The 25,000-nt window shown below is 45.5% G+C and overlaps 1 protein-coding gene and 2 long non-coding RNA genes across 9 annotated transcripts in view; 2 read left to right on the top strand and 1 right to left on the bottom strand.

The window, feature by feature from the left end:
* LOC127922477 (uncharacterized) overlaps positions 1-2,322 on the bottom strand; it is a 2,503-nt gene extending 181 nt beyond the window's left edge. Inside the window, exons 1-7 of one of the 5 annotated variants that reach the window (XR_008111511.1) lie at positions 1,820-2,129; positions 1,639-1,786; positions 1,173-1,592; positions 1,071-1,138; positions 911-1,036; positions 85-431; positions 1-23 (exon numbers count right to left, since the gene is read on the bottom strand). The exon at positions 1-23 is cut by the window's left edge and continues 181 nt beyond it. This is a non-coding gene — a long non-coding RNA (uncharacterized LOC127922477). Of the gene's footprint in view, positions 24-84; positions 432-910; positions 1,593-1,638; positions 1,787-1,819; positions 2,130-2,197 lie in introns of those variants that run through there. The other 4 variants (XR_008111509.1, XR_008111508.1, XR_008111507.1 and 1 more) reach the window with 4 other exon arrangements.
* The window catches only part of LOC118373331 (unconventional myosin-Ie-like), a 14,753-nt gene extending 6,727 nt beyond the window's left edge, over positions 1-8,026 (top strand). The window contains exons 12-19 of the mRNA XM_052506343.1: positions 3,264-3,350; positions 3,451-3,537; positions 3,670-3,837; positions 4,066-4,151; positions 4,248-4,329; positions 6,789-6,994; positions 7,224-7,368; positions 7,481-8,026. Of these exons, the coding sequence (XP_052362303.1) occupies positions 3,264-3,350; positions 3,451-3,537; positions 3,670-3,837; positions 4,066-4,151; positions 4,248-4,329; positions 6,789-6,994; positions 7,224-7,368; positions 7,481-7,657 (1,038 nt within the window). The 3' untranslated portion in view covers positions 7,658-8,026. The remainder of the gene's footprint in view (positions 1-3,263; positions 3,351-3,450; positions 3,538-3,669; positions 3,838-4,065; positions 4,152-4,247; positions 4,330-6,788; positions 6,995-7,223; positions 7,369-7,480) is intronic.
* LOC127922478 (uncharacterized) lies at positions 4,337-5,316 on the top strand. 3 transcript variants are annotated; one of them, XR_008111512.1, is made up of 5 exons: positions 4,337-4,491; positions 4,600-4,761; positions 4,855-4,908; positions 4,957-5,010; positions 5,154-5,316. It is a non-coding gene; the product is annotated as an uncharacterized LOC127922478 (long non-coding RNA). The 3 variants fall into 3 exon arrangements; XR_008111513.1 differs by lacking the exon at positions 4,855-4,908 and having other exon boundaries at positions 4,600-4,707; positions 4,957-5,064; XR_008111514.1 differs by lacking the exons at positions 4,855-4,908; positions 4,957-5,010 and having other exon boundaries at positions 4,600-4,707.
* Positions 8,027-25,000: the final 16,974 nt, after the last annotated feature.

Below are 25,000 nucleotides of genomic sequence, written 5' to 3'. Positions count from 1 at the left end.
ACCTAATCACATGTGTCCTGCACCTAATCACATGACCTGCACACCTAATCACATGACCTGTACACCTAATCACATGACCTGCACACCTAATCACATGTGTCCTGCACACCTAATCACATGTGTCCTGCACACCTAATCACATGTGTCCTGCACACCTAATCACATGTGTCCTGCACACCTAATCACATGTGTCCTGCACACCTAATCACATGTGTCCTGCACACCTAATCACATGTGTCCTGCACACCTAATCACATGTGTCCTGCACACCTAATCACATGTGTCCTGCACACCTAATCACATGTGTCCTGCACACCTAATCACATGTGTCCTGCACACCTAATCACATGTGTCCTGCACACCTAATCACATGTGTCCTGCACACCTAATCACATGTGTCCTGCACACCTAATCACATGTGTCCTGCACACCTAATCACACGTGTCCTAACAACATCCTGCACAGCTAATCACATGTGTCCTAACAACATCCTGCACAGCTAATCACATGTGTCCTGCACACCTAATCACATGTGTCCTGCACACCTAATCACATGTGTCCTAACATCCTGCACAGCTAATCACATGAGTCCTGCACAGCTAATCACATGAGTCCTGCACAGCTAATCACATGAGTCCTGCACACCTAATCACATGTGACCTAACAACTTCCTGCACAGCTAATCACATGTGTCCTGCACAGCTAATCACATGTGTCCTGCACAGCTAATCACATGAGTCCTGCACACCTAATCACATGTGTCCTGCACACCTAATCACATGTGTCCTGCACACCTAATCACATGTGTCCTGCACACCTGCACACCTAATCACATGTGTCCTGCACACCTAATCACATGTGTCCTGCAACCTAATCATCCTGCACAGCTAATCACATGTGTCCTGCACACCTAATCACATGTGTCCTGCACACCTAATCACATGTGTCCTGCACACCTAATCACATGTGTCCTGCACACCTAATCACATGTGTCCTAACAACATCCTGCACAGCTAATCACATGTGTCCTGCACACCTAATCACATGTGTCCTAACAACATCCTGCACACCTAATCACATGTGTCCTAACAACATCCTGCACATCTAATCACATGTGTCCTAACAACATCCTGCACATCTAATCACATGTGTCCTAACAACATCCTGCACACCTAATCACATGTGTCCTAACAACATCCTGCACATCTAATCACATGTGTCCTAACAACATCCTGCACACCTAATCACATGTGTCCTAACAACATCCTGCACATCTAATCACATGTGTCCTAACAACATCCTGCACATCTAATCACATGTGTCCTAACAACATCCTGCACATCTAATCACATGTGTCCTAACAACATCCTGCACATCTAATCACATGTGTCCTAACAACATCCTGCACATCTAATCACATGTGTCCTAACAACATCCTGCACATCTAATCACATGTGTCCTAACAACATCCTGCACATCTAATCACATGTGTCCTAACAACATCCTGCACATCTAATCACATGAGTCCTGCACACCTAATCACATGTGTCCTAACAACATCCTGCACATCTAATCACATGTGTCCTGCACACCTAATCACACATGTCCTGCACACCTAATCACATGTGTCCTGCACACCTAATCACACGTGTCCTGCACACCTAATCACATGTGTCCTGCACACCTAATCACATGTGTCCTAACAACATCCTGCACACCTAATCACATGTGTCCTAACAACATCCTGCACACCTAATCACATGTGTCCTAACAACATCCTGCACACCTAATCACATGTGTCCTGAAACATCCTGCACACCTAATCACATGTGTCCTAACAACATCCTGCACACCTAATCACATGTGTCCTGCACACCTAATCACATGTGTCCTAACAACATCCTGCACACCTAATCACATGTGTCCTAACAACATCCTGCACATCTAATCACATGAGTCCTGCACACCTAATCACATGTGTCCTAACAACATCCTGCACACCTAATCACACGTGTCCTGCACACCTAATCACACGTGTCCTGCACACCTAATCACACGTGTCCTAACAACATCCTGCACATCTAATCACATGTGTCCTGCAAACCTAATCACATATGACCTGTACACCTAATCACATGGTGTCCTGCACACCTAATCACATGAGTCCTGCACACCTAATCACATGTGTCCTGCACACCTAATCACATGTGTCCTAACAACATCCTGCACATCTAATCACATGTGTCCTGCAAACCTAATCACATATGACCTGTACACCTAATCACATGGTGTCCTGCACACCTAATTGCCACCTCCAGTTACGTTGAAATGTAACTGCTTTTTATTCATACAAAATCGTTAATGCTACGTATGCTCTCTGTTGTGGGAATGACCACCTGGGACACCTGAAGTCAACCTTAAATGAATGATTGTTTATTATCATCAAGCTGGAGAGGTTCCAACAAACAAAGCACCAAGTATTATCTCTGCCGGGGCAGTCCGTTGGGTCTGTTAAATACCGCTTACACAGACAAGTTATATTTCCATCATTTAGCTTATTCATTATTCATTCATCATTATCTTTTGGTTCATGCTTGTGACCGACCAATACCTCACAAGGCTTCTTCTCTCCAAGCTGACACCTTGAAACTGAGATATTCCTGTCTCAAAACAAGGTTCTGGGTGTACTGCCACATTGCTTATACTGATAGTGAGGATTCCTCCCAGGCATGATCCATCAGTAACTTGGTTGTGGGTGTACTGCCACATTGCTTATACTGATAGTGAGGATTCCTCCCAGGCATGATCCATCAGTAAATTGGTTGTGGGTGTACTGCCACATTGCTTATACTGATAGTGAGGATTCCTCCCAAGCATGATCCATCAGTAACATGGTTGTGGGCGTACTGCCACATTGCTTATACTGATAGTGAGGATTCCTCCCAGGCATGATCCATCAGTAACTTGGTTGTAGGTGTACTGCCACATTGCTTATACTGATAGTGAGGATTCCTCCCAGGCATGATCCATCAGTAACTTGGTTGTAGGTGTACTGCCACATTGCTTATACTGATAGTGAGGATTCCTCCCAGGTATGATCCATCAGTAACTTGGTTGTAGGTGTACTGCCACATTGCTTATACTGATAGTGAGGATTCCTCCCAGGCATGATCCATCAGTAACTTGCATCAACCCAGTCGAATTGGTTATTAGAAAAGCACAAACATAACATTTTCCTTCACATCTCTATTTAACACTAATAGAAAAACGGCTTTGAGCAGTTCTGCATCAACTTTGTGAATGAGAAGCTGCAGCAGATTTTCATTGAGCTCACGTTAAAAGCTGAGCAGGTAAGTTATAACTCTACATGACTTGTTTCACTCTTTCGTCTTGTGATACGTCTACATTACTTTGGCCTGTTTTCCCAGATACTGACGTTGTTTCTTGTAGGAGGAGTATGTGCAGGAAGGGATCAAGTGGACGCCGATCGAGTACTTTAACAACAAAATCGTGTGTGACCTCATTGAATCCAAACTGGTGAGTGATCATATTTGGCCATTGCTGAAGTTGACCAGACATTTTGCCTGTAATTCAGGTGAACTCGTTACAGTACCAGTAGATGTTGTGTGTGTGGTATAGTTCTTGATATACCCTGTTCTTATTACCCAGAACCCCCCAGGCATCATGAGTATCTTGGACGATGTGTGTGCCACCATGCATGCTAAGGGGGAGGGCGCAGACCAGACCCTGATCCAGAAGCTACAAGCGGGAATCAGCTCCCATGAGCACTTCAACAGCTGGAATAAAGGCTTCATAGTGCACCACTACGCTGGCAAGGCACGGACACCATACAGTACAACACTATGGGCCTTTTACAATGCATCCTCATTGCAACCTGATCCAACATTCCAAAGATTACAGCTCTTTGATCTAATTTGGTACATTGCCCCCTGGTGGGGGTTTGGAGAACATGGAGCCCATATATCCCAAATATCAGAATGTGTTAGAGGGAAAATGCTGAAATGAAAAACTGATAGCTTCTCTCTTTCTCTCTCTCTCTCTCAGGTGTCCTATGATGTCAGTGGCTTCTGTGAGAGGAACAGAGATGTGCTCTTCAACGACATCATTGAGCTGATGCAGAGCAGTGAATTGTAAGGGTAGTGAGACGTGTTATAATAGGTATACTATATGATAATTACATAGTCCGCCACTGACCAGCCTCTCTCTCTCTGTCTGTGTTTGGGCAGTGCCTTCATAAAATCCCTTTTCCCAGAAAACCTAGAGGCAGAGAAAAAGGGCCGTCCTACCACCGCCAGTAGCAAGATCAAGGTAAGGATCTGACACGGTTGTGTGCTACTATAATCTCTGTAGACCCAGAACAAGGTAAGGATCTGACACGGTTGTGTGCTACTATAATCTCTGTAGACCCAGAACAAGGTAAGGATCTGACACGGTTGTGTGCTACTATAATCTCTGTAGACCCAGAACAAGGTAAGGATCTGACACGGTTGTGTGCTACTATAATCTCTGTAGAGCCAGAACAAGGTAAGGATCTGACACGGTTGTGTGCTACTATAATCTCTGTAGAGCCAGAACAAGGTAAGGATCTGACACGGTTGTGTGCTACTATAATCTCTGTAGACCCAGAACAAGGTAAGGATCTGACACGGTTGTGTGCTACTATAATCTCTGTAGACCCAGAACAAGGTAAGGATCTGACACGGTTGTGTGCTACTATAATCTCTGTAGAGCCAGAACAAGGTAAGGATCTGACACGGTTGTTGTACTATAATCTCTGTAGAGCCAGAACAAGGTAAGGATCTACTACTATAATCTCTGTAGAGCCAGAACAAGGTAAGGATCTGACACGGTTGTGTGCTACTATAATCTCTGTAGAGCCAGAACAAGGTAAGGATCTGTTGTGTGCTACTATAATCTCTGTAGAGCCAGAACAAGGTAAGGATCTGACACGGTTGTGTGCTACTATAATCTCTGTAGACCCAGAACAAGGTAAGGATCTGACACGGTTGTGTGCTACTATAATCTCTGTAGAGCCAGAACAAGGTAAGGATCTACTATAATCTCTGAGACAGAACAAGGTAAGGATCTGTTGTGTGCTACTATAATCTCTGTAGACCCAGAACAAGAACAAGGTAAGGATCTGACACGGTTGTGTGCTACTATAATCTCTGTAGACCCAGAACAAGGTAAGGATCTGACACGGTTGTGTGCTACTATAATCTCTGTAGACCCAGAACAAGGTAAGGATCTGACACGGTTGTGTGCTACTATAATCTCTGTAGACCCAGAACAAAGTCTGACACGGTTGTGTGCTACTATAATGGTCCAGAACAAGTGCTTGATTAATCTCTGTTCTGGGTCCATAATCTCTGTAGAAGAACAAGGTAAGGAGATGGTGCTACTATAATCTCTGTAGAGCCAGAACAAGGTAACGAGGAGCGGAACCCAGAACTGGATCTGACACGGTTGCCTAAATGTCCAGAACAAGGTAAGGATCTCCCAAAATCTCTGTAGAAGAACAAGGTAAGTTAACACCTCTGTAGAAGAACGTGATTTGTCTACAAATAGACCAGAACAGGAAAGACACCTACTATAATCTCTGTAGACCCAGAACAAGGTAAGGATCTGTAAGCACTAATCTGACACGGTTGTGTGCTACTATAATCTCTGCTGACACGGTTGTGTGCTACTATAATCTCTGTAGACCCAGAACAAGGTAAGGATCTGACCTTGTGTGCTACATAATCTCTGTAGACCAGAACAAGGTAAGTCTGACACGGTGTAGATCTGTCCACTAAGTATTATTGTTGCTATGGAAGAACAAGGTAAGGACATGGTTGTCTACTATATCTCAGAACAGGAAGGATCCCACACCCTGTCTTCCATAACATCCCGGCCCACGGGTCACTGTAGAGCCAGAACAAGGTAAGGATCTATTGTTAATCTCTGTAGACCCAGAACAGACATGCCAGTCTACAATCTCAGATGAGTGACTCCCCTGTACCCCAAGGTAAGGATCTGTCTTCCATAACCCAGAACAAGGTAAGGATCCACGGTTGTGTGCTACTATAATCTCTGGATCAAAGTCTCACTGAATGTCAGGTGCTATTGTTGCTATGGAATAGAAGAGATGGTAGAACGAGCAGCAGAACAGGAACGAGGAGCGGAACCCTCTGTCTACGGGCCAAATGTCCCCTCCCAAAATTCGAAAGATGTTAACACCTGCGAAAACGTGATTTGTCCAAATAACCAGTGAGGAAAGACCCACACACTGTAAGCACTGCTGCTCATTATCCCACCCATCCCATTCCTTCCCCACAGATACTACCATACCAGTTATGTTTATGTAGATCTGTCCACTAAGTATTATTGTTGCTATGGAAACGGACATGCCAGTCCAATCTCAGATGAGTGACTCCCCCACCCCCCTGTCTTCCATAACATCCCGGCCACGGGTCACTGAATGTGTTATTGTTGCTATGGGAACAGACATGCCAGTCCAATCTCAGATGAGTGACTCCCCCACCCCTGTCTTCCATAACATCCCGGCCACGGGTCACTGAATGTGTTATTGTTGCTATGGAAACAGACATGCCAGTCCAATCTCAGATGAGTGACTCCCCACCCCCCTGTCTTCCATAACATCCCGGCCACGGGTCACTGAATGTGTTATTGTACGGGGGTATATTTTCTTCCATCAGTCTGTTTACTACTCTGAGTGCCTGGTCTGTGCTACCAAGCTGTGATTGAACCTCCATGTCCTTCAGAAACAAGCCAACAACCTGGTCCAGACCCTGATGAAGTGCACCCCCCACTACATCCGCTGTATCAAGCCCAACGAGACCAAGAAGCCTCGGGACTGGGAGGACACTCGGGCCAAACACCAGGTGGAGTACCTGGGCCTGCGGGAGAACATTCGTGTGCGCCGCGCCGGGTACGCATTCCGCCGAGCCTTCGCCAAGTTCCTGCAGAGGTGAGCCCTAAGGTCATAGGGGTCAGGGGTCCAAGAGATGGATTTCCATGCTGGCTTCACAGATTTCAAACGTCAGTACAAATGTATTTGTTCATGTTGTTTTAATCAGCGTTTGGCTTTGATCTGAATGAATTCCACCCAATACTTTGGTTCCATTTATTTAAAAAATGTATGTATGACTTAAGGACATTCTGCCAGTCCAGTAAAATGGCTTTGTGCGGTCCTACAGGTACGCCATCCTGACCAGGGAGACATGGCCCCGGTGGACAGGGGAGGAGAGGAAGGGGGTTCTGCACCTCCTCCACTCTGTCAACATGGACCAGGACCAGTACCAGCTGGGAAAGACTAAGATCTTCATCAAGGCCCCAGAATCAGTACGTCTTTCTCTCGTTACCTAGAAAACCTCTATACTGACACATAACAGTCTGGTTCTTCTTACTATAAAGATGATCATTTCTAGAAGTATTGTGAAATATGTTTCTGTAGTTGTTCTTGCTGGAGGAGATGAGGGAAAGGAAATATAACGGATATGCTCGGGCCATCCAGAAGGCCTGGCGCAAACACATCGCCGTCCGCAAGTACGTCAAGATGAGAGAGGAAGGTAAGGTATGGTTTCTCTCTGTGGGAATCAGCTTTTTGTCATGTACGGTCAGTACTGCATAATAGTGCACTATATCTACTGTATATGTTAAGCCCTGTATCCTGTCAGTTCAGTACTGCATAATAGTGCACTATATCTACTGTATATGTTAAGCCCTGTATCCTGTCAGTTCAGTACTGCATAATAGTGCACTATATCTACTGTATATGTTAAGCCCTGTATCCTGTCAGTTCAGTACTGCATAATAGTGCACTATATCTACTGTATATGTTAAGCCCTGTATCCTGTCAGTTCAGTACTGCATAATAGTGCACTATATCTACTGTATATGTTAAGCCCTGTATCCTGTCAGTTCAGTACTGCATAATAGTGCACTATATCTACTGTATATGTTAAGCCCTGTATCCTGTCAGTTCAGTACTGCATAATAGTGCACTAATAGTGCACTGTAGTTCAGTACTGTATATGTTAAGCCCTGTATCCTGTCAGTTCAGTACTGTAATAGTGCACTATATCTACTGTATATGTTAAGCCCTGTCAGTAGTACTGCGTGTGCACTATATCTGTAGTGTCCTGTCAGTTCAGTACTGCATACTGTATATGTTAAGTGTCCAGTACTGCTGTAGTCCTGTCAGTTCAGTACTGCATAATAGTGTCCTATATCTACTGTATATGTTATCCACTGTATGTCCTGTCAGTTCAGTACTGTATAATGTAGTGTCACTATATCTCAGTTCAGTACTGTATATGTTAAGCCACTGTAGTGTCCTGTCAGTTCAGTACTGTGTCAACTGTAGTGTCACAGTACTGTATATCTACTGTATATGTCAGTTCAGTACTGTGTCACACTGTAGTGTCCTGTCAGTTCAGTACTGTATCAATGTAGTGTCACACTGTACTGTGTCCTGTCAGTTCAGTACTGTGTCACACTGTGTACTGTGTCACTGTCAGTCCTCAGTCACTGTATCACACTGTAGTGTCCTGTCAGTTCAGTACTGTATCACACTGTAGTGTCCTGTCAGTTCAGTACTGTGTCACACTGTAGTGTCCTGTCAGTTGTATCAGTACTGTGTCACACTGTAGTGTCCTGTCAGTTCAGTACTGTGTCACACTGTAGTGTCCTGTCAGTTCAGTACTGTGTCACACTGTAGTGTCCTGTCAGTTCAGTACTGTGTCAGTTCAGTACTGTAGTAGTGTCCTGTCAGTTCAGTACTGTATCACACTGTGTAGTGTCCTGTCAGTTCAGTACTGTATCACACTGTGTCCTGTCAGTTCAGTACTGTGTCACACTGTAGTGTCCTGTCAGTTCAGTACTGTATCACACTGTAGTGTCCTGTCAGTTCAGTACTGTGTCACACTGTAGTGTCCTGTCAGTTCAGTACTGTATCACACTGTAGTGTCCTGTCAGTTCAGTACTGTATCACACTGTAGTGTCCTGTCAGTTCAGTACTGTATCACACTGTAGTGTCCTGTCAGTTCAGTACTGTATCACACTGTAGTGTCCTGTCAGTTCAGTACTGTGTCACACTGTAGTGTCCTGTCAGTTCAGTACTGTGTCACACTGTAGTGTCCTGTCGGTTCAGTACTGTGTCACACTGTAGTGTCCTGTCGGTTCAGTACTGTGTCACACTGTAGTGTCCTGTCAGTTCAGTACTGTGTCACACTGTAGTGTCCTGTCAGTTCAGTACTGTGTCACACTGTAGTGTCCTGTCAGTTCAGTACTGTATCACACTGTAGTGTCCTGTCAGTTCAGTACTGTATCACACTGTAGTGTCCTGTCGGTTCAGTACTGTGTCACACTGTAGTGTCCTGTCAGTTCAGTACTGTATCACACTGTAGTGTCCTGTCGGTTCAGTACTGTATCACACTGTAGTGTCCTGTCGGTTCAGTACTGTGTCACACTGTAGTGTCCTGTCAGTTCAGTACTGTATCACACTGTAGTGTCCTGTCAGTTCAGTACTGTATCACACTGTAGTGTCCTGTCAGTTCAGTACTGTATCACACTGTAGTGTCCTGTCAGTTCAGTACTGTATCACAGTGTCCTGTCGGTTCAGTGTCACTGTCCTGTCGTTCAGTACTGTATCACACTGTAGTGTCCTGTCAGTTCAGTACTGTGTCACACTGTAGTGTCCTGTCAGTTCAGTACTGTATCACACTGTAGTGTCCTGTCAGTTCAGTACTGTATCACACTGTAGTGTCCTGTCAGTTCAGTACTGTATCACACTGTAGTGTCCTGTCAGTTCAGTACTGTATCACACTGTAGTGTCCTGTCAGTTCAGTACTGTATCACACTGTAGTGTCCTGTCAGTTCAGTACTGTATCACACTGTAGTGTCCTGTCAGTTCAGTACTGTGTCACACTGTAGTGTCCTGTCAGTTCAGTACTGTATCACACTGTGTGTCCTGTCAGTTCAGTACTGTCACTGTCCTGTCAGTTCAGTACTGTGTCACACTGTAGTGTCCTGTCAGTTCAGTACTGTATCACACTGTAGTGTCCTGTCAGTTCAGTACTGTATCACACTGTAGTGTCCTGTCAGTTCAGTACTGTATCACACTGTAGTGTCCTGTCAGTTCAGTACTGTGTCACACTGTAGTGTCCTGTCAGTTCAGTACTGTATCACACTGTAGTGTCCTGTCGGTTCAGTACTGTGTCACACTGTAGTGTCCTGTCGGTTCAGTACTGTATCACACTGTAGTGTCCTGTCAGTTCAGTACTGTATCACACTGTAGTGTCCTGTCAGTTCAGTACTGTGTAGTGTCAGTTCAGTACTGTATCACACTGTAGTGTCCTGTCAGTTCAGTACTGTATCACACTGTAGTGTCCTGTCAGTTCAGTACTGTATCACACTGTAGTGTCCTGTCAGTTCAGTACTGTATCACACTGTAGTGTCCTGTCAGTTCAGTACTGTATCACACTGTAGTGTCCTGTCAGTTCAGTACTGTATCACACTGTAGTGTCCTGTCAGTTCAGTACTGTATCACACTGTAGTGTCCTGTCAGTTCAGTACTGTGTCACACTGTAGTGTCCTGTCGGTTCAGTAATGTATCACACTGTGTCCTGTCAGTTCAGTACTGTGTCACACTGTAGTGTCCTGTCAGTTCAGTACTGTATCACACTGTAGTGTCCTGTCAGTTCAGTACTGTATCACACTGTAGTGTCCTGTCAGTTCAGTACTGTATCACACTGTAGTGTCCTGTCAGTTCAGTACTGTATCACACTGTAGTGTCCTGTCAGTTCAGTACTGTATCACACTGTAGTGTCCTGTCAGTTCAGTACTGTGTCACACTGTAGTGTCCTGTCAGTTCAGTACTGTATCACACTGTAGTGTCCTGTCAGTTCAGTACTGTATCACACTGTAGTGTCCTGTCAGTTCAGTACTGTATCACACTGTAGTGTCCTGTCAGTTCAGTACTGTATCACACTGTAGTGTCCTGTCAGGTTCAGTACTGTGTCACACTGTAGTGTCCTGTCAGTTCAGTTCAGTACTGTATCACACTGTAGTGTCCTGTCAGTTCAGTACTGTATCACACTGTAGTGTCCTGTCAGTTCAGTACTGTATCACACTGTAGTGTCCTGTCAGTTCAGTACTGTGTAGTGTCGGTTCAGTACTGTATCACACTGTAGTGTCAGTTCAGTACTGTATCACACTGTAGTGTCCTGTCAGTTCAGTACTGTATCACACTGTAGTGTCCTGTCGGTTCAGTACTGTGTCACACTGTAGTGTCCTGTCGGTTCAGTACTGTGTCACACTGTAGTGTCCTGTCGGTTCAGTACTGTATCACACTGTAGTGTCCTGTCAGTTCAGTACTGTATCACACTGTAGTGTCCTGTCAGTTCAGTACTGTATCACACTGTAGTGTCCTGTCGGTTCAGTACTGTATCACACTGTAGTGTCCTGTCGGTTCAGTACTGTGTCACACTGTCGTGTCCTGTCAGTTCAGTACTGTGTCACACTGTAGTGTCGTCGGTTCAGTACTGTATCACACTGTAGTGTCCTGTCGGTTCAGTACTGTATCACACTGTAGTGTCCTGTCGGTTCAGTACTGTATCACACTGTGTGTCCTGTCAGTTCAGTACTGTATCACACTGTAGTGTCCTGTCAGTTCAGTACTGTGTCACACTGTAGTGTCCTGTCAGTTCAGTACTGTATCACACTGTAGTGTCCTGTCAGTTCAGTACTGTATCACACTGTAGTGTCCTGTCAGTTCAGTACTGTACTGTATCACACTGTAGTGTCCTGTCAGTTCAGTACTGTATCACACTGTAGTGTCCTGTCGGTTCAGTACTGTGTCACACTGTGTCAGTGTCCTGTCGGTTCAGTACTGTGTCACACTGTAGTGTCCTGTCGGTTCAGTACTGTGTCACACTGTAGTGTCCTGTCGGTTCAGTACTGTGTCACACTGTGTCCTGTCAGTTCAGTACTGTATCACACTGTGTGTCCTGTCAGTTCAGTACTGTGTCACACTGTAGTGTCCTGTCAGTTCAGTACTGTATCACACTGTAGTGTCCTGTCAGTTCAGTACTGTGTCACACTGTAGTTTCCTGTCAGTTCAGTACTGTGTCACACTGTAGTGTCCTGTCAGTTCAGTACTGTATCACACTGTGTGTCCTGTCAGTTCAGTACTGTATCACACTGTAGTGTCCTGTCAGTTCAGTACTGTATCACACTGTAGTGTCCTGTCAGTTCAGTACTGTATCACACTGTAGTGTCCTGTCAGTTCAGTACTGTATCACACTGTAGTGTCCTGTCAGTTCAGTACTGTATCACACTGTAGTGTCCTGTCAGTTCAGTACTGTATCACACTGTAGTGTCCTGTCAGTTCAGTACTGTATCACACTGTAGTGTCCTGTCAGTTCAGTACTGTATCACACTGTAGTGTCCTGTCAGTTCAGTACTGTGTCACACTGTAGTGTCCTGTCAGTTCAGTACTGTGTCACACTGTAGTGTCCTGTCAGTTCAGTACTGTGTCACACTGTAGTGTCCTGTCAGTTCAGTACTGTGTAGTGTCAGTTCAGTACTGTATCACACTGTAGTGTCCTGTCAGTTCAGTACTGTATCACACTGTAGTGTCCTGTCAGTTCAGTACTGTATCACACTGTAGTGTCCTGTCAGTTCAGTACTGTATCACACTGTAGTGTCCTGTCAGTTCAGTACTGTGTAGTGTCAGTTCAGTACTGTATCACACTGTAGTGTCCTGTCAGTTCAGTACTGTGTCACACTGTAGTGTCCTGTCAGTTCAGTACTGTGTCACACTGTAGTGTCCTGTCAGTTCAGTACTGTATCACACTGTAGTGTCCTGTCGGTTCAGTACTGTGTCACACTGTAGTGTCCTGTCGGTTCAGTACTGTGTCAGTGTTTCAGTGTCCTGTCAGTTCAGTACTGTATCACACTGTAGTGTCCTGTCAGTTCAGTACTGTGTCGGTTCACTGTAGTGTCACTGTGGTTCAGTCAGTTCAGTACTGTGTAGTGTCAGTTCAGTACTGTGTCACACTGTAGTGTCCTGTCAGTTCAGTACTGTATCACACTGTAGTGTCAGTTCAGTACTGTATCACACTGTAGTGTCCTGTCAGTTCAGTACTGTATCACACTGTAGTGTCCTGTCAGTTCAGTACTGTATCACACTGTAGTGTCCTGTCAGTTCAGTACTGTATCACACTGTAGTGTCCTGTCAGTTCAGTACTGTATCACACTGTAGTGTCCTGTCAGTTCAGTACTGTGTCACACTGTAGTGTCCTGTCAGTTCAGTACTGTATCACACTGTAGTGTCCTGTCAGTTCAGTACTGTATCACACTGTAGTGTCCTGTCAGTTCAGTACTGTATCACACTGTAGTGTCCTGTCAGTTCAGTACTGTATCACACTGTAGTGTCCTGTCAGTTCAGTACTGTGTCACACTGTAGTGTCCTGTCAGTTCAGTACTGTATCACACTGTAGTGTCCTGTCAGTTCAGTACTGTATCACACTGTGTAGTGTCCTGTCAGTTCAGTACTGTATCACACTGTGTAGTGTCCTGTCAGTTCAGTACTGTGTCACACTGTAGTGTCCTGTCAGTTCAGTACTGTGTCACACTGTAGTGTCCTGTCAGTTCAGTACTGTGTCACACTGTAGTGTCCTGTCAGTTCAGTACTGTATCACACTGTAGTGTCCTGTCAGTTCAGTACTGTATCACACTGTAGTGTCCTGTCAGTTCAGTACTGTGTCACACTGTAGTGTCCTGTCAGTTCAGTACTGTATCACACTGTAGTGTCCTGTCAGTTCAGTACTGTGTCACACTGTAGTGTCCTGTCGGTTCAGTACTGTGTCACACTGTAGTGTCCTGTCGGTTCAGTACTGTATCACACTGTAGTGTCCTGTCGGTTCAGTACTGTATCACACTGTAGTGTCCTGTCGGTTCAGTACTGTATCACACTGTAGTGTCCTGTCGGTTCAGTACTGTATCACACTGTAGTGTCCTGTCGGTTCAGTACTGTATCACACTGTAGTGTCCTGTCGGTTCAGTACTGTGTCACACTGTAGTGTCCTGTCGGTTCAGTACTGTGTCACACTGTAGTGTCCTGTCAGTTCAGTACTGTATCACACTGTAGTGTCCTGTCAGTTCAGTACTGTATCACACTGTAGTGTCCTGTCAGTTCAGTACTGTATCACACTGTAGTGTCCTGTCAGTTCAGTACTGTGTCACACTGTAGTTTCCTGTCAGTTCAGTACTGTGTCACACTGTAGTGTCCTGTCAGTTCAGTACTGTATCACACTGTAGTTTCCTGTCAGTTCAGTACTGTGTCACACTGTAGTGTCCTGTCAGTTCAGTACTGTATCACACTGTGTCCTGTCAGTTCAGTACTGTATCACACTGTGTCCTGTCAGTTCAGTACTGTGTCACACTGTAGTGTCCTGTCAGTTCAGTACTGTATCACACTGTAGTGTCCTGTCAGTTCAGTACTGTATCACACTGTAGTGTCCTGTCAGTTCAGTACTGTATCACACTGTAGTGTCCTGTCAGTTCAGTACTGTGTCACACTGTAGTGTCCTGTCAGTTCAGTACTGTATCACACTGTAGTGTCCTGTCAGTTCAGTACTGTATCACACTGTAGTGTCCTGTCAGTTCAGTACTGTATCACACTGTAGTGTCCTGTCGGTTCAGTACTGTATCACACTGTAGTGTCCTGTCGGTTCAGTACTGTGTCACACTGTAGTGTCCTGTCAGTTCAGTACTGTGTAGTGTCAGTTCAGTACTGTATCACACTGTGTGTCCTGTCAGTTCAGTACTGTATCACACTGTAGTGTCCTGTCAGTTCAGTACTGTATCACACTGTAGTGTCCTGTCAGTTCAGTACTGTATCACACTGTAGTGTCCTGTCAGTTCAGTACTGTATCACACTGTAGTGTCCTGTCAGTTCAGTACTGTGTAGTGTCAGTTCAGTACTGTATCACACTGTAGTGTCCTGTCGGTTCAGTAGTGTGTCACACTGTGGTGTCCTGTCGGTTCAGTAGTGTGTCACACTGTAGTGTCCTGTCGGTTCAGTACTGTATCACACTGTAGTGTCCTGTCGGTTCAGTACTGTGTCACACTGTAGTGTCCTGTCGGTTCAGTACTGTATCACACTGTAGTGTCCTGTCGGTTCAGTACTGTATCACACTGTAGTGTCCTGTCGGTTCAGTACTGTGTCACACTGTAGTGTCCTGTCAGTTCAGTACTGTGTCACACTGTAGTGTCCTGTCGGTTCAGTACTGTATCACACTGTAGTGTCCTGTCGGTTCAGTACTGTATCACACTGTAGTGTCCTGTCAGTTCAGTACTGTATCACACTGTAGTGTCCTGTCGGTTCAGTACTGTATCACACTGTAGTGTCCTGTCAGTTCAGTACTGTGTCACACTGTAGTGTCCTGTCGGTTCAGTACTGTGTCACACTGTAGTGTCCTGTCGGTTCAGTACTGTATCACACTGTGTCCTGTCAGTTCAGTACTGTATCACACTGTAGTGTCCTGTCAGTTCAGTACTGTATCACACTGTAGTGTCCTGTCAGTTCAGTACTGTATCACACTGTAGTGTCCTGTCAGTTCAGTACTGTATCACACTGTAGTGTCCTGTCAGTTCAGTACTGTATCACACTGTAGTGTCCTGTCAGTTCAGTACTGTATCACACTGTAGTGTCCTGTCAGTTCAGTACTGTATCACACTGTAGTGTCCTGTCAGTTCAGTACTGTATCACACTGTAGTGTCCTGTCAGTTCAGTACTGTGTCACACTGTAGTGTCCTGTCAGTTCAGTACTGTGTCACACTGTAGTGTCCTGTCAGTTCAGTACTGTATCACACTGTAGTGTCCTGTCAGTTCAGTACTGTGTCACACTGTAGTGTCCTGTCGGTTCAGTAATGTATCACACTGTGTCCTGTCAGTTCAGTACTGTGTCACACTGTAGTGTCCTGTCAGTTCAGTACTGTATCACACTGTAGTGTCCTGTCAGTTCAGTACTGTATCACACTGTAGTGTCCTGTCAGTTCAGTACTGTATCACACTGTAGTGTCCTGTCAGTTCAGTACTGTATCACACTGTAGTGTCCTGTCAGTTCAGTACTGTATCACACTGTAGTGTCCTGTCAGTTCAGTACTGTATCACACTGTAGTGTCCTGTCAGTTCAGTACTGTATCACACTGTAGTGTCCTGTCGGTTCAGTACTGTATCACACTGTAGTGTCCTGTCGGTTCAGTACTGTATCACACTGTAGTGTCCTGTCGGTTCAGTACTGTATCACACTGTAGTGTCCTGTCGGTTCAGTACTGTGTCACACTGTAGTGTCCTGTCGGTTCAGTACTGTGTAGTGTCAGTTCAGTACTGTATCACACTGTAGTGTCCTGTCAGTTCAGTACTGTATCACACTGTAGTGTCCTGTCAGTTCAGAACTGTATCACACTGTAGTGTCCTGTCAGTTCAGTACTGTATCACACTGTAGTGTCCTGTCGGTTCAGTACTGTATCACACTGTAGTGTCCTGTCGGTTCAGTACTGTGTAGTGTTAGTTCAGTACTGTATCACACTGTAGTGTCCTGTCAGTTCAGTACTGTATCACACTGTAGTGTCCTGTCGGTTCAGTACTGTGTCACACTGTAGTGTCCTGTCGGTTCAGTACTGTGTCACACTGTAGTGTCCTGTCGGTTCAGTACTGTATCACACTGTAGTGTCCTGTCGGTTCAGTACTGTATCACACTGTAGTGTCCTGTCGGTTCAGTACTGTATCACACTGTAGTGTCCTGTCGGTTCAGTACTGTATCACACTGTAGTGTCCTGTCGGTTCAGTACTGTGTCACACTGTAGTGTCCTGTCAGTTCAGTACTGTGTCACACTGTAGTGTCCTGTCGGTTCAGTACTGTATCACACTGTAGTGTCCTGTCGGTTCAGTACTGTATCACACTGTAGTGTCCTGTCAGTTCAGTAATGTATCACACTGTAGTGTCCTGTCAGTTCAGTACTGTGTCACACTGTAGTTTCCTGTCAGTTCAGTACTGTCACACTGTAGTGTCCTGTCAGTTCAGAACTGTATCACACTGTAGTGTCCTGTCAGTTCAGTACTGTATCACACTGTAGTGTCCTGTCGGTTCAGTACTGTATCACACTGTAGTGTCCTGTCGGTTCAGTACTGTGTAGTGTCAGTTCAGTACTGTGTCACACTGTAGTGTCCTGTCGGTTCAGTACTGTGTCACACTGTAGTGTCCTGTCGGTTCAGTACTGTGTCACACTGTAGTGTCCTGTCGGTTCAGTAATGTGTCACACTGTAGTGTCCTGTCAGTTCAGTACTGTATCACACTGTGTCCTGTCAGGTCAGTACTGTGTCACACTGTAGTGTCCTGTCAGTTCAGTACTGTATCACACTGTAGTTTCCTGTCAGTTCAGTACTGTGTCACACTGTAGTGTCCTGTCGGTTCAGTACTGTATCACACTGTATCGTGTCCTGTCAGTTCAGTACTGTGTAGTGTCAGTTCAGTACTGTATCACACTGTAGTGTCCTGTCAGTTCAGTACTGTATCACACTGTAGTGTCCTGTCAGTTCAGTACTGTATCACACTGTAGTGTCCTGTCAGTTCAGTACTGTATCACACTGTAGTGTCCTGTCGGTTCAGTACTGTGTCACACTGTAGTGTCCTGTCAGTTCAGTACTGTGTAGTGTCAGTTCAGTACTGTATCACACTGTAGTGTCCTGTCAGTTCAGTACTGTATCACACTGTGTCGTGTCCTGTCAGTTCAGTACTGTGTCAGTTCAGTACTGTAGCACACTGTGTCGTGTCCTGTCAGTTCAGTACTGTGTAGTGTCAGTTCAGTACTGTTATCACACTGTGTCGTGTCCTGTCAGTTCAGTACTGTATCACACTGTAGTGTCCTGTCAGTTCAGTACTGTATCACACTGTAGTGTCCTGTCAGTTCAGTACTGTATCACACTGTAGTGTCCTGTCAGTTCAGTACTGTATCACACTGTAGTGTCCTGTCAGTTCAGTACTGTATCACACTGTAGTGTCCTGTCAGTTCAGTACTGTGTCACACTGTAGTGTCCTGTCAGTTCAGTACTGTGTCACACTGTAGTGTCCTGTCAGTTCAGTACTGTATCACACTGTAGTGTCCTGTCAGTTCAGTACTGTATCACACTGTAGTGTCCTGTCAGTTCAGTACTGTATCACACTGTAGTGTCCTGTCAGTTCAGTACTGTATCACACTGTAGTGTCCTGTCAGTTCAGTACTGTATCACACTGTAGTGTCCTGTCAGTTCAGTAATGTATCACACTGTAGTGTCCTGTCAGTTCAGTAGTGTGTCACACTGTGTCGTGTCCTGTCGGTTCAGTAGTGTGTCACACTGTGTCGTGTCCTGTCGGTTCAGTAGTGTGTCACACTGTCGTGTCCTGTCAGGTCAGTACTGTGTCACACTGTAGTGTCCTGTCAGTTCAGTACTGTGTCACACTGTAGTGTCCTGTCAGTTCAGTAATGTATCACACTGTAGCGTCCTGTCAGTTCAGTACTGTATCACACTGTAGTGTCCTGTCGGTTCAGTACTGTGTCACACTGTAGTGTCCTGTCGGTTCAGTACTGTGTCACACTGTAGTGTCCTGTCAGTTCAGTACTGTGTCACACTGTAGTGTCCTGTCGGTTCAGTACTGTGTCACACTGTAGTGTCCTGTCGGTTCAGTACTGTATCACACTGTCGTGTCCTGTCGGTTCAGTACTGTATCACACTGTAGTGTCCTGTCGGTTCAGTACTGTATCACACTGTAGTGTCCTGTCGGTTCAGTACTGTATCACACTGTAGTGTCCTGTCGGTTCAGTACTGTATCACACTGTAGTGTCCTGTCGGTTCAGTACTGTGTCACACTGTAGTGTCCTGTCGGTTCAGTACTGTGTCACACTGTAGTGTCCTGTCGGTTCAGTACTGTATCACACTGTAGTGTCCTGTCAGTTCAGTACTGTGTCACACTGTAGTGTCCTGTCAGTTCAGTAATGTATCACACTGTAGTGTCCTGTCAGTTCAGTACTGTGTCACACTGTAGTTTCCTGTCAGTTCAGTACTGTGTCACACTGTAGTGTCCTGTCAGTTCAGTACTGTATCACACTGTAGTTTCCTGTCAGTTCAGTACTGTGTCACACTGTAGTGTCCTGTCGGTTCAGTAATGTATCACACTGTGTCCTGTCAGTTCAGTAATGTATCACACTGTGTCCTGTCAGTTCAGTACTGTGTCACACTGTAGTGTCCTGTCAGTTCAGTACTGTATCACACTGTAGTGTCCTGTCAGTTCAGTACTGTATCACACTGTAGTGTCCTGTCAGTTCAGTACTGTATCACACTGTAGTGTCCTGTCAGTTCAGTACTGTATCACACTGTAGTGTCCTGTCAGTTCAGTACTGTATCACACTGTAGTGTCCTGTCAGTTCAGTACTGTATCACACTGTAGTGTCCTGTCAGTTCAGTAATGTATCACACTATAGTGTCCTGTGAGTTCAGTAGTGTGTCACACTGTGTCCTGTCAGTTCAGTAGTGTGTCACACTGTGTCGTGTCCTGTCGGTTCAGTAGTGTGTCACACTGTCGTGTCCTGTCAGGTCAGTACTGTGTCACACTGTAGTGTCCTGTCAGTTCAGTACTGTGTCACACTGTAGTGTCCTGTCAGTTCAGTAATGTATCACACTGTAGCGTCCTGTCAGTTCAGTACTGTATCACACTGTAGTGTCCTGTCGGTTCAGTACTGTGTCACACTGTAGTGTCCTGTCGGTTCAGTACTGTATCACACTGTAGTGTCCTGTCGGTTCAGTACTGTGTCACACTGTCGTGTCCTGTCGGTTCAGTACTGTGTCACACTGTCGTGTCCTGTCGGTTCAGTACTGTATCACACTGTCGTGTCCTGTCGGTTCAGTACTGTATCACACTGTAGTGTCCTGTCGGTTCAGTACTGTATCACACTGTAGTGTCCTGTCGGTTCAGTACTGTATCACACTGTAGTGTCCTGTCGGTTCAGTACTGTATCACACTGTAGTGTCCTGTCGGTTCAGTACTGTGTCACACTGTAGTGTCCTGTCGGTTCAGTACTGTGTCACACTGTAGTGTCCTGTCGGTTCAGTACTGTATCACACTGTAGTGTCCTGTCGGTTCAGTACTGTATCACACTGTAGTGTCCTGTCAGTTCAGTAATGTATCACACTGTAGTGTCCTGTCAGTTCAGTACTGTGTCACACTGTAGTTTCCTGTCAGTTCAGTACTGTGTCACACTGTAGTGTCCTGTCAGTTCAGTACTGTATCACACTGTAGTTTCCTGTCAGTTCAGTACTGTGTCACACTGTAGTGTCCTGTCGGTTCAGTAATGTATCACACTGTGTCCTGTCAGTTCAGTACTGTATCACACTGTGTCCTGTCAGGTCAGTACTGTGTCACACTGTAGTGTCCTGTCAGTTCAGTACTGTATCACACTGTAGTGTCCTGTCGGTTCAGTACTGTATCACACTGTAGTGTCCTGTCAGTTCAGTAATGTATCACACTGTAGTGTCCTGTCAGTTCAGTACTGTGTCACACTGTAGTTTCCTGTCAGTTCAGTACTGTGTCACACTGTAGTGTCCTGTCAGTTCAGTACTGTATCACACTGTAGTTTCCTGTCAGTTCAGTACTGTGTCACACTGTAGTGTCCTGTCGGTTCAGTAATGTATCACACTGTGTCCTGTCAGTTCAGTACTGTGTCACACTGTAGTGTCCTGTCGGTTCAGTACTGTGTAGTGTCAGTTCAGTACTGTATCACACTGTAGTGTCCTGTCAGTTCAGTACTGTATCACACTGTAGTGTCCTGTCAGTTCAGAACTGTATCACACTGTAGTGTCCTGTCAGTTCAGTACTGTATCACACTGTAGTATCCTGTCGGTTCAGTACTGTATCACACTGTAGTGTCCTGTCGGTTCAGTACTGTGTAGTGTCAGTTCAGTACTGTATCACACTGTAGTGTCCTGTCAGTTCAGTACTGTATCACACTGTAGTGTCCTGTCGGTTCAGTACTGTGTCACACTGTAGTGTCCTGTCGGTTCAGTACTGTATCACACTGTAGTGTCCTGTCGGTTCAGTACTGTATCACACTGTAGTGTCCTGTCGGTTCAGTACTGTATCACACTGTAGTGTCCTGTCGGTTCAGTACTGTATCACACTGTAGTGTCCTGTCGGTTCAGTACTGTGTCACACTGTAGTGTCCTGTCGGTTCAGTACTGTGTCACACTGTAGTGTCCTGTCGGTTCAGTACTGTATCACACTGTAGTGTCCTGTCGGTTCAGTACTGTATCACACTGTAGTGTCCTGTCAGTTCAGTAATGTATCACACTGTAGTGTCCTGTCGGTTCAGTACTGTATCACACTGTAGTTTCCTGTCAGTTCAGTACTGTGTCACACTGTAGTGTCCTGTCGGTTCAGTAATGTGTCACACTGTAGTGTCCTGTCGGTTCAGTAATGTATCACACTGTGTCCTGTCAGGTCAGTACTGTGTCACACTGTAGTGTCCTGTCAGTTCAGTACTGTATCACACTGTAGTGTCCTGTCAGTTCAGTACTGTATCACACTGTAGTGTCCTGTCAGTTCAGTACTGTATCACACTGTAGTGTCCTGTCAGTTCAGTACTGTATCACACTGTAGTGTCCTGTCAGTTCAGTACTGTATCACACTGTAGTGTCCTGTCAGTTCAGTACTGTGTCACACTGTAGTGTCCTGTCAGTTCAGTAATGTATCACACTGTAGTGTCCTGTCAGTTCAGTACTGTGTCACACTGTAGTTTCCTGTCAGTTCAGTACTGTGTCACACTGTAGTGTCCTGTCAGTTCAGTACTGTATCACACTGTAGTTTCCTGTCAGTTCAGTACTGTGTCACACTGTAGTGTCCTGTCGGTTCAGTAATGTATCACACTGTGTCCTGTCAGTTCAGTACTGTGTCACACTGTAGTGTCCTGTCAGTTCAGTACTGTATCACACTGTAGTGTCCTGTCAGTTCAGTACTGTATCACACTGTAGTGTCCTGTCAGTTCAGTACTGTATCACACTGTAGTGTCCTGTCAGTTCAGTACTGTATCACACTGTAGTGTCCTGTCAGTTCAGTACTGTATCACACTGTAGTGTCCTGTCAGTTCAGTACTGTATCACACTGTAGTGTCCTGTCAGTTCAGAACTGTATCACACTGTAGTGTCCTGTCGGTTCAGAACTGTATCACACTGTAGTGTCCTGTCGGTTCAGTACTGTATCACACTGTAGTGTCCTGTCGGTTCAGTACTGTATCACACTGTAGTGTCCTGTCGGTTCAGTACTGTGTCACACTGTAGTGTCCTGTCGGTTCAGTACTGTAGTGTCAGTTCAGTACTGTATCACACTGTAGTGTCCTGTCAGTTCAGTACTGTATCACACTGTAGTGTCCTGTCAGTTCAGAACTGTATCACACTGTAGTGTCCTGTCAGTTCAGTACTGTAGTGTCCTGTCGGTTCAGTACTGTATCACACTGTAGTGTCCTGTCGGTTCAGTACTGTGTAGTGTTAGTTCAGTACTGTATCACACTGTAGTGTCCTGTCAGTTCAGTACTGTATCACACTGTAGTGTCCTGTCGGTTCAGTACTGTGTCACACTGTAGTGTCCTGTCGGTTCAGTACTGTGTCACACTGTAGTGTCCTGTCGGTTCAGTACTGTATCACACTGTAGTGTCCTGTCGGTTCAGTACTGTATCACACTGTAGTGTCCTGTCGGTTCAGTACTGTATCACACTGTAGTGTCCTGTCGGTTCAGTACTGTATCACACTGTAGTCACGGTTCAGTACTGTGTCACACTGTAGTGTCCTGTCAGTTCAGTACTGTGTCACACTGTAGTGTCCTGTCGGTTCAGTACTGTATCACACTGTAGTGTCCTGTCGGTTCAGTACTGTATCACACTGTAGTGTCCTGTCAGTTCAGTAATGTATCACACTGTAGTGTCCTGTCAGTTCAGTACTGTGTCACACTGTAGTTTCCTGTCAGTTCAGTACTGTCACACTGTAGTGTCCTGTCAGTTCAGAACTGTATCACACTGTAGTGTCCTGTCAGTTCAGTACTGTATCACACTGTAGTGTCCTGTCGGTTCAGTACTGTATCACACTGTAGTGTCCTGTCGGTTCAGTACTGTGTAGTGTCAGTTCAGTACTGTGTCACACTGTAGTGTCCTGTCGGTTCAGTACTGTGTCACACTGTAGTGTCCTGTCGGTTCAGTACTGTGTCACACTGTAGTGTCCTGTCGGTTCAGTAATGTGTCACACTGTGTCCTGTCAGTTCAGTACTGTATCACACTGTGTCCTGTCAGGTCAGTACTGTGTCACACTGTAGTGTCCTGTCAGTTCAGTACTGTATCACACTGTAGTTTCCTGTCAGTTCAGTACTGTGTCACACTGTAGTTTCCTGTCAGTTCAGTACTGTGTCACACTGTAGTGTCCTGTCGGTTCAGTAATGTATCACACTGTGTCCTGTCAGTTCAGTACTGTATCACACTGTAGTGTCCTGTCAGTTCAGTACTGTATCACACTGTAGTGTCCTGTCAGTTCAGTACTGTATCACACTGTAGTGTCCTGTCAGTTCAGTACTGTATCACACTGTAGTGTCCTGTCAGTTCAGTACTGTATCACACTGTAGTGTCCTGTCAGTTCAGTACTGTATCACACTGTAGTGTCCTGTCAGTTCAGTACTGTATCACACTGTAGTGTCCTGTCAGTTCAGTACTGTATCACACTGTAGTGTCCTGTCAGTTCAGAACTGTATCACACTGTAGTGTCGTGGACGTTCAGAACTGTATCACACTGTAGTGTCCTGTCGGTTCAGTACTGTATCACACTGTAGTGTCCTGTCGGTTCAGTACTGTGTCACACTGTAGTGTCCTGTCGGTTCAGTACTGTGTAGTGTCAGTTCAGTACTGTATCACACTGTAGTGTCCTGTCAGTTCAGTACTGTATCACACTGTAGTGTCCTGTCAGTTCAGTACTGTATCACACTGTAGTGTCCTGTCGGTTCAGTACTGTATCACACTGTAGTGTCCTGTCGGTTCAGTACTGTGTAGTGTCAGTTCAGTATTGTATCACACTGTAGTGTCCTGTCAGTTCAGTACTGTATCACAATGTAGTGTCCTGTCAGTTCAGTACTGTATCACAATGTAGTGTCCTGTCAGTTCAGTACTGAATCACACTGTAGTGTCCTGTCGGTTCAGTACTGTGTCACACTGTAGTGTCCTGTCGGTTCAGTACTGTGTAGTGTCAGTTCAGTACTGTATCACACTGTAGTGTCCTGTCAGTTCAGTACTGTATCACACTGTGTCGTGTCCTGTCAGTTCAGTACTGTGTAGTGTCAGTTCAGTACTGTATCACACTGTAGTGTCCTGTCGGTTCAGTACTGTGTCACACTGTAGTGTCCTGTCAGTTCAGTACTGTGTCACACTGTAGTGTCCTGTCAGTTCAGTACTGTGTCACACTGTAGTGTCCTGTCGGTTCAGTACTGTGTCACACTGTAGTGTCCTGTCGGTTCAGTACTGTGTCACACTGTAGTGTCCTGTCGGTTCAGTACTGTATCACACTGTGTCCTGTCAGTTCAGAACTGTATAACACTGTGTCCTGTCAGTTCAGAACTGTATAACACTGTGTCCTGTCAGTTCAGAACTGTATCACACTGTGTCCTGTCAGTTCAGTACTGTATCACACTGTAGTGTCCTGTCGGTTCAGTACTGTATCACACTGTGTCGTGTCCTGTCAGTTCAGTACTGTGTAGTGTCAGTTCAGTACTGTATCACACTGTAGTGTCCTGTCAGTTCAGTACTGTGTCACACTGTGTCGTGTCCTGTCAGTTCAGAACTGTATAACACTGTGTCCTGTCAGTTCAGAACTGTATCACACTGTGTCCTGTCAGTTCAGTACTGT

The sequence above is a fragment of the Oncorhynchus keta genome, unplaced genomic scaffold (assembly GCF_023373465.1).
Source record: "Oncorhynchus keta strain PuntledgeMale-10-30-2019 unplaced genomic scaffold, Oket_V2 Un_contig_25821_pilon_pilon, whole genome shotgun sequence".
In the NCBI taxonomy this organism is placed as follows: Eukaryota; Metazoa; Chordata; class Actinopteri; order Salmoniformes; family Salmonidae; genus Oncorhynchus; species Oncorhynchus keta.
Note: the sequence above shows the minus strand (reverse complement) of the source record. Positions and strands in the feature narration are given on the sequence as shown.